General features: G+C 48.1%; 2 protein-coding genes across 2 annotated transcripts in view; both read left to right on the top strand.

Moving 5' to 3' along the window:
• Positions 1 to 4,955, top strand: part of CEP85 (centrosomal protein 85kDa) — a 33,441-nt gene extending 28,486 nt beyond the window's left edge. The window contains exons 10-13 of the mRNA XM_006883645.1: positions 302 to 352; positions 2,645 to 2,752; positions 4,230 to 4,455; positions 4,792 to 4,955. Of these exons, the coding sequence (XP_006883707.1) occupies positions 302 to 352; positions 2,645 to 2,752; positions 4,230 to 4,455; positions 4,792 to 4,955 (549 nt within the window). The remainder of the gene's footprint in view (positions 1 to 301; positions 353 to 2,644; positions 2,753 to 4,229; positions 4,456 to 4,791) is intronic.
• Positions 4,956 to 7,708: 2,753 nt separating this feature from the next.
• SH3BGRL3 (SH3 domain binding glutamic acid-rich protein like 3) lies at positions 7,709 to 8,657 on the top strand. The gene is made up of 3 exons (XM_006883489.1): positions 7,709 to 7,756; positions 8,292 to 8,459; positions 8,592 to 8,657. Exons 1-3 carry the CDS (start codon positions 7,709 to 7,711, stop codon positions 8,655 to 8,657), a joined length of 282 nt encoding a protein of 93 aa, XP_006883551.1.
• The last annotated feature ends 158 nt before the right edge of the window (positions 8,658 to 8,815 follow it).

The following is an 8,815-nucleotide window of genomic DNA, read 5'->3' as shown; positions in this document are numbered from 1 at the left end:
CATTTATGGTCTCTTTAGGGTATATTCCCAGTAGTGGAATTGCTGGGTCAAATGGTATCTTTATTTGCAACTTTTTGAGAAAGCACCACAATGCTTTCCACAGTGGTTGCACCATTTTACACTCCCTGTGTCATATTTTTATAGACAGAACTAACAGCCTTTTGTCCTAGTCTCACTACCAATAAGCTATAGCAAGTGGGGCTAATATAACCAAATGACAAATCTTGGTGCAGGTTTCCCTTCTGGTGTTAAGATTGACATTATGCTCCTTGCACCTTCTCTGATGGGTTTTCCTTTTCAGATTGTAGAGAAGCAGCAGCAGAAGATGGATCAGTTGCGTTCACAAGTACAGGTGAGTAGGGCTCTTTGCAACATGGTGGGTAATACTGATGGTTATCTCTAGAAATCAGCCAACATTTTATTCTGTTCTCTGCCATGTCATTTAAATGTAAGGGATACACAAAAGAATGAAAGTGAGTAGTGCTTTTGAGTCTACGTTCTTGTTGGGAAGACAAACATCATTGATGTTTCAGCACGAAAGGAAGCTAGCTATGCCTGTGTTTTCTTGAGGTCACAAAGAAATCAGTGGAAGGAGAGAGTATTATCAATACCACTTTTTAGATACTCTGAGACTTAAAGGATTAAATGGAGTTAGCTAGGCAAAAGAAGAGATGCTGGATAGATAAGAAGATGATATTGGAGTTCAGATAAGGAAGAAAACAGGAACATGGAACAGCAATATTTGAACATGGAGCTGCAAGTTGTTTGGTATTATTAATGTGTATTCACTATGAGGTGGTAAGTGGAAAAGGAGCTTCCTATTTACAGAAGGCCCTTGTCTCTCAAGCTAAGTTAGCTTTTATTTCTTAGGTAGGTAATGAGCTGCTGTTAAATCACTTAATTGGAATGTAACATGGTCAGATTTACATCTCAGACAATTGTGGAGGAAGAATGGCAGCCTAGAGAGAAGCAGGACAGTAGGACAGGGTTAGGGTTCGGGTTATCTAACCTATGTTGCAGAAATCTTAGTGAGAGATGAGAGAACCTGACACAAGTGTGTAGCAAAGATGGTGACATGAGGGAACCTATTTAACTGATTTTTTTAGGATGGATCTGACTGAGAGGATGTGAGAATTAAAAGATAGGGGAAAATCAAAGATGAGTCCAAGTATTTGTTTTGAGCCAAACTGGGAATGCCCTTAGTTGGGTTCTCTAAGAAATCCTGGGAAAAGATCAATCAGGTTCTTTTTTTGACTTATGTACTCACTCTGAATAATACAAGTTTCGATTCTTCCTTTTGTCATTTTGTGGTTTATGTTTATTTAAGTCAGTTATTTGGAGTTCTGTAAGGTCTAGTTAGCTTTCAAGGAATTTAAAGTCCCTTCAAAGCACTGATAGAATAGTGGTTAAGTGTTTGGCCACTAATTGAAAGGTTAAGCAGTTTGACCCCACCAGCCAGCCACTCCACGACAGAAAGATGTGGAAGTCTGCTTCTTTATAGAATCTTTATAGATTGGGTATTTCATAGTGATGATGCATGCTACTTGATAATTACATTTTTTCTTAATATGAAATGTTACTGGTTGCCATCGAGTTGAGTATGACTCATAGCGACCCTATGAACAACAGAATAATCTTGTCCTATCTGTGCCATTCTCCCTATCTCTGACACACTCAGGCCCATTGCTGGATTCACTATGTCAGTCCATCTGGTTGATCTTCCTCTCTTTTGCCTTTCTTCCACCTTTCCAAGCATGATGTCCCTCTACAAAGAATAGCCTCTCCTAGCTACATGCCCAAAGTATGGGAAAAATGAAAACTTTTTTTATATTTATTTGCTGAAAGTTTCAAAATTGCACAAGGGATTAAAATTAGTAGACTGAAAAACAGATGGATAAATGCCTTCCTCTCTCTGACCTTGACCTGTACACACATACACAGACTCATACATGCTACTTAGGTGACTACTATTGCTGGGGCATTTGACCGAAGACAGGAGGTATTTGGTATTCCTTTCATCTTTGATTAATGCCTGTAACACAGGAAGTGCTCAAATAATGTACTGAGTAAAATGTTCTGTTAAGATCTAGTGAAGAAGAGGAATCTTGCCTATCCAACTAGAATATTAAGCAGATGTATTCATGAGTGGTGGAGGAGATAGGAGTGGCAAGGTAGGATTATGATTCGTTAGATCTGATTTGCTGATTGGGGAAGGATTAGATGGGGTTTGGAAATTTCTTGAAATAATGCAGAACAGAGAGCAATCCGGGCAAAGGGAACCAAGAGTGAACAAAGGTTTTCAAACTGGAGTGAGTCTTTAGAGGAAATGCTAGTCATTCAGTGTGGCTGACATGGAGGGTAAAAATAAGAGATAATAGCTAAAAGAGGAGGTAAGTGCCAGGCTGGCTGGGCATTCCCAATCCCTGCTTAATAGTTGGGCATTTTAAGATAGATGGTGAGGGGTTTTAGGTAGGAACAGATTGGGACTGTTGTCAAGTATCTAGCAGTGGAGCATGGAGCCAGTATGACCTGAACCAGAATTGTAGTAGGCCCTAAAAGAAGAGAAAAAGGAGAAAGACGTCTAGTGAACTCACTTGTTTACTTCTACTATATTTTCCCCACCACACTTTGCCTTGGCATTCAGAGTCTAGAACAGGAAATGGCTCAAGAAGAAGGAACAAGCCAGGCCCTGAGAGAGGAGGCCCAGCGGAGGGAGACTGCCCTGCAGCAGCTGCGCACAGCTGTGAAGGAGGTGAGCCACATCAGCCAGGCCTCTTGGCATTGCCTCCATATTTCTCTTTGTTCCTTCATTACCCTCATGAGAGCTCGCTCCTGTGTTTTCAGAGGGTAGACCTTACTGAGGAATGAGAAAGGACATGGCCTCATCCTTTATATCAAAGGGTCTAGTTAAGATAAGGAGCTCTGGTGTATAGTCATAGCGAGTTGTGCTGCCAAACCGTAGGCTGAGCATCTTTCTGGCAGTTCAAATCCTCTATTGACTTCTCCAGAGAAATATGAATTGTCTCCTTTAAGGATTTACAACCCTCTGGAAACCTGATGGAGGGTCAGCATGAGTCCAAACCAACTTGACGGCAGTGAGACTATCTTGGAGTGCCCAGAATCAGCCAGAAATGCTTTTTTGAATGTAGAAAGTAAATCCCTCTTGATCTGCAGCCAAAGATTTGGAAAATTGGAGAGAGAGGTTTCAAGAAAACTCGAGTTTAAAAAAAAAACCCTAAAAAAAAAATTTTTTTTTTTTAAAAAACCAAACCCTGGAGTTTGGTGGTCTTTGTGCAGTAAAAAGAACTGTCAGCAGGGGGCGGCCAAGTTGATTGGCCAACCTCCCAGGAAGTAGTCTCCCTGAGCAGGGATTGTCACAGGGCCTAGTTTGAGTATAGGGCTGAGACTGGAAGAGAAACTATTCAGGCCCTATTTAAAGCAGAATAAAGGTGAATTGAGAAGGAAGGTAGGTTTGTTTGTCTGCCCTGTAAAGCCTAATGCCACTGAGAGTTCAAAAAGGCAAGACTTGTTGCATCCTCTGTTTTCTAACATCTCCAGCCTCTTTACAAGTGGCCGCTGGTTAGCTATTTTATTGTCTTCCACGCCCCCTTTTATTCCTCCAATACACAGTGATCTGGCTGGCTGGTGGCCACTTTTATCAGGGTGGCAGGGAGAGATTGAAACCAGTGTCTCCTTAGATTTCACAGTTAACATTAAGCCTTCTCTAATCACCTGGCTAACAGAGTTGGCTGAAGGACTGGTTTCAGATAAAGTTCCTAGGGGTGGGGAGGGCTCTAGTTCCTGAACAGAAACCTAGAGCCTGATGACTCAGAGCCTTCTCAGTAGCAGCTTCCTCTCCAGTGCTAGAATCCAGAAGACCCAACCCTATCTGAAGGAAGAATCCCACCCAATATTGGGGTGATTGTTATGTTTGTTCAAGTTGAAACCAGCGGGTTTTGAGAGATAGTAAATCTCTTGGGAGTTGAATGCCATCTTCCTCATGCAGAGGAGCTGGTGGATTTAAGCAGTATATATTCCTTTGGACTGGGAGCACAGCTCCTTACCACTAGGTCAGCAATTCCCGTGATATTGGGGTAAGGGACCCCATTTGTTGGAGGAGGGGAAGGGAAAATAGCCTATGACTCATGGCCTTCTCCCCACATGCAAGGATGTATATTCTGCCTCTCGCTGGGCCTAGATTAATGTAGCTTACCCATCTGTGTGCTCAGCTTTCAGTGCAAAACCAAGACCTGATTGAGAAGAATCTAACACTCCAGGAGTACCTCCGTCAGGCCCAGCCAGTGGCCCCACCTTCACCAGACACAGCCCAGCTGGCACTTGAACTTCACCAGGAATTAGCGAGTTGCCTTCAAGAGCTACAGGCTGTCTGCAGCATTGTGACCCAGAGGGCTCAAGGCCACGACCCCAATCTCTCTCTGCTCCTAGGCATTCACTGTGAGTCCTTAAGCCAGTCTTTGGCCCTATAGAGATACATGTTTATCTTCTCACCTCCCATTTTCATTTCCGTTCTGGGGCAGTATGTGAATAGGGCTGTGAATGTGTTTCACAAAGTAGGTGTTCAGTAGATCTATTTTGAAAAACAGTATTTTTCTAGGGTATATGGCGTCCAGGTGCCTTAAGCATCAGGTCATCAGCCCATTGTTCCCAGCTGCATTTTTTAAAAATGCCATGTCCAAGATAAGTGGGCCTTAAGGTGCTGTCTGTCACACTGCTCCCTCCACATGAAAGCTTCTGACTTACTAATATTTGTGAAACACTTTTCCTCTCCAGCTACACAGCACCACCCAGAGACTCAGCTAGACTTGCAGAAGCCGGATGTGATCAGAAAGAAACTAGAGGAGGTTCAGCAGCTCCGCTGCGACATTGAAGACTTAAGGACCACCATGTCAGACAGATATGCCCAGGACATGGGAGAAAACTGTGTCACACAATGAGGAATGCTAGGGGTGGGTGACAGGCCCTTTTCCCTTCAGGGAGGATCTGGGATGTCAAGAGCCTAGTCAAGCAGGTTCCTGTCTTGACAATCTGTTGCCTACCATCTGCTGCTATTCCTAGAGAAGGAGTAGTAGCAAGGGTCTGCATCTGGGGGCTCTGGGCTTATGAGAGAACTGTGTCTGCCTTACCCTACATGGGTTTTGTGCCTTGTTGGTTTACTGTTGAATTAAGTTTGTCCTCATTTTGATCACCCCTGAAGGGTGAGTTACTCATTAACTTTTGCAGGCACAATGAATATGTTCTAAGAACACTGCTCCTAGTTCCAGGCTGAAGTCAGAAGCACATAATTTCTTGCCTCCCTTCTCCATCCTTTAAAATGATCCATGTTCATTCTCACTCCGTACTTTGGTCTTACTGATTCCCTGCAGCAGGCTTTAGGCTGGAAGTGCTGAATACCACAGGCAGTGACTGTTTTGAGAATTCTCATACCTCATGTGCCAGCCTTCCTGGGAGCTAAGCTAGCTTTCTGGGTTTTTCAGGCTCAGTCCCACCACTGCTTCTTCCTCAGGGCTCTTGTTCTCCCAGAAGCCTCATTGGCAAAGTACCCAGTAGGACTAGAAACCTAGAGATTGCAGCCCAGGCTCCTTAATCTGTTTACTAGGCCATTTTCCTGGAGACCCTGCTCTCTAGCTGCCCTTTGCCCCTGGGGCCTGAGCTGTGTGATGAAGACAGCTGTCTTCTCCTGTTTTCATCCCTCCTGGCAACTCTTTTCCTCTGTGGTTGAAGATTTAGATAGGATTTTTCCCCAAGAATGCCAAAAGGCACTAGTCAAGCTGTTCACTATTTGCTGAAGCTGGATCCCAAGCCCCTGATATTTGCTGTTCATTTTTGTGGGGAGGTCTTTCATCTTCTTGACTCTGATTCCTTGAGAGTTCAGAGTACCTAGTATAGGTTGGCTTTAAGTTAAGCTTTCAGTATTTTGTTTTGCATTTCCCTGTGGCCTTTAGATCCTCTGCTTTCTCCTGCCTTGGTTTAGGCAGAGGCATCTCACAGTTGTACCTGGCTGTTTGGACTGCTGCAGGACTCTAGATCTGAAGCTAAGCCAAGCAGAAGCCATGGGTATGGGGAAGCACTAAACTATTCAGGAGGCCTAAGTTAGCCACAAGATTCTCGCTGAGATTTAGGCTGTTAGAGCAGTATTGTGGACTTCACTCCTCAGTTGAATGAAGTTTCACCTAAGTGTTTTTACAAGTTGTACTTTATTTGTAGAGTGACTTATCCCTTCTATTCAGAGCAACCCCAGCAGGCCATTCCCTCAGCATCTGGGCTCTTGCCTCTGGAAAGCAGAGCCACCTGGTTGATCTCCACCCTGTGTTGGGAGCCCAGCCCCTTGCTCACGGGTATTTTTTTTTTTTCTTGTAAAGTTTATAAGCAGTTATTTATATGAATCTTTGTATGTCAACTGGTTTGTACTGCCTATTTTGATTACAAAATAAAATATTTAACAAACTCCTCAGTTTCCCATAGCTATCCATCACTGTCATGCCCCCTACCTTACCCCCATTTTTGCTTGTTGAAGCCAAGGGCTGGGTATTTACCACAGTACCCCATACTGTGCAGGGAGGGCCCTCAGGCAGATCTAGTCTCAAACAGTATCTGTCCCACTTAGTTCTGCTCCCTTGTTCTGTGGGGCAGATAAGATCTCTACCCACACCCCTTCTGTTGGGCAAAGCTGCCCTGAGTCATAGAGCAAGTTAGCCCTAGGAAAGAGTTTCAACAGCTCTCCCAGAGAGGAAGTCTAGCTCCTTTTCGGTTGCTGATGAAGCAGTTCCCCCAGAGCAAGACTGGTCATCAATTGACTCAGGGAAGTGGTCTTGCTGCGCTATTACCTGTTAGTCATCAGTAGGTCACTGGACCTGGGGAAATCCTGAATGGGAATCCTGGTGTCCAGCCCCATACAGATTAAGTCTCCACAGCCAGGCTGGCAGGCTCCTCTGAACCTTTTGCATTTCTGCCTGGTTGTGGATCTTATTTAAAGAAGGCCAGGCTCTGACTGACTTTTGCCTCCTTCCATTTCAGAGCCTCAGCCCCTTACCTTGGTTTCCCCTCTAGCCCTTTGAGCATGTGGCCACTACCCTTTCTGTCTGAACCCGCTTGGGTGGGAGTTTTAAAAGGAATCTCCCAGCGGTGGCTGTCCCTGTGCTGCTAGGTCTCCCCTTCCACAGGGCGAGGGGTCAGATAACTCCTGGGGGAAAGTAAAGGGCCGAGGTGGGACCTTCTTTAGCTTGGGAACTCTGAGTTAGGAAAATGGCCCAAGCTGAGCAGCGGGATGGCGGCTCCTTGGGTCAGTTAATGGGGTGCCCGGCGGGGTGGGTAGGTGCACCCAAACCAACATGACTGGGGCTCTGGCCTTTCCAAGTTCGTTGCCCTCCTCGGCCTTCCCTGCCACTGATTGCCCCCACAGCCCCACGCTGCAGATCCCGGGACGGGGGATGGCCACAGGCGGCCACAAAAGGAGCGGCCTGCGTGGGATCTCGGCCCGCGGGGGAGGGGCCGGCACTCGGGGCGGTGCCGCGCAGGCCCCGCCCCCGCCGCACGCCAGCCGCGCCGCCCATTGGTCCCGAGAGCGGTGACTCGCGGGCTGAGCAGGAAGGAAACCGCTCCCGAGCGCGGCCGTGTCGTCTCCCGGCTGTGCTCCGTGCTGCCGCCGCCCTCAGTCCGTCCTTCCGTTGGTCCTCGGTACGAACGCAGGATGAGTGGCCTGCGCGTCTACAGCACATCAGTCACCGGTTCCCGCGAAGTAAGTGTGCGCCTACGCGGGTGCCTTGGCACAGGGGAGAGGGCGGAGGCCGCATCCCCGCCTGGGCACCCGGGACCCGCCCTCAAAGACGGGGGCGGGGCAGGGGGCCAGCGGAGGCCTCGGTTTGGCCCGCGAGGTTTAGACGCGGGGGGCGAGGCCTCCGAGAGTCCCCCTGTTGGCCCTTGTGTCCGCCTGCCCGCGCCCATCCCCCTCTGCCCCTACAGCCATTCGTAGCGCCCCCCTGTTCCCAAGCCTTCTGCCACATCCCTACCCGGCCTTCGCCACCACCGTGTATGGGGTGAGCCTGCAGCGGTTCCTTCTCACATCTCCAGCCAGACCAGCCTTGCCCTGGCTCTTCCCACCCTGAACCTTAAGGCACTTGCCTTCGTTCAGCCCCTCCCACTGTGGTCTTACTCTTCCTCCTGCACCACCTCAAGCAACACTCACCCTCCCAACGGAAACATAGCTAGTTCCTTCACATAACCCAGGCTTCTCCCAGCCTGCCCACTGACCCCTGCGGACCCTCTGCCCCTAGATCAAATCCCAGCAGAGTGAGGTGACTCGCATCCTGGATGGGAAGCGTATCCAGTACCAGCTAGTGGACATCTCCCAGGACAACGCCCTACGAGACGAGATGCGAGCCTTGGCGGGCAACCCCAAGGCCACCCCGCCCCAGATTGTCAACGGGGACCAGTACTGTGGGGTATGGCCCAGGGGCTAGAGGCTGGGGGGGATCGCTGTGGAAGACGCCACCTGGGGTCAGATCGGAGACAAAAGCACTAGTGGGCCTCCTGTGCGGCCACTCAGGTGACCCCTCCTCCCGCCTGTCCCCCAGGACTATGAGCTGTTCGTGGAGGCCGTGGAACAAAACACACTGCAGGAGTTCCTGAAGTTGGCCTGAGCCAAGCCCACCATGGTTTTCCCGCTGGACTCCATCACCACATTACCCCAGCCCTCACCCGGCCATGAAGGACCCTGTGACCAGTTTCCTTTCATTCCTCACCGTCTGACCTTAGAACCCTTTTCTTCCCAACTGCTACCCTTTCTCCCCTAATAGTA

This window comes from Elephantulus edwardii, unplaced genomic scaffold (assembly GCF_000299155.1).
Source record: "Elephantulus edwardii isolate Elephantulus edwardi_28Jun2011 unplaced genomic scaffold, EleEdw1.0 scaffold00028, whole genome shotgun sequence".
Classification (NCBI taxonomy): domain Eukaryota; kingdom Metazoa; phylum Chordata; class Mammalia; order Macroscelidea; family Macroscelididae; genus Elephantulus; species Elephantulus edwardii.
This window is presented reverse-complemented; position numbering and strand designations above follow the sequence as displayed.

What these genes read in the sequence shown, in the direction of transcription:
- SH3BGRL3 (XM_006883489.1), top strand. Translation starts at nt 7,709, where the DNA reads ATGAGTGGCCTGCGCGTCTACAGCACATCAGTCACCGGTTCCCGCGAA. An exon ending in CAGTCACCGGTTCCCGCGAA is followed by an intron (nt 7,757 to 8,291) that starts GTAAGTGTGCGC and finishes CTCTGCCCCTAG; the next exon opens with ATCAAATCCCAGCAGAGTGA. An exon ending in ACGGGGACCAGTACTGTGGG is followed by an intron (nt 8,460 to 8,591) that starts GTATGGCCCAGG and finishes CCTGTCCCCCAG; the next exon opens with GACTATGAGCTGTTCGTGGA.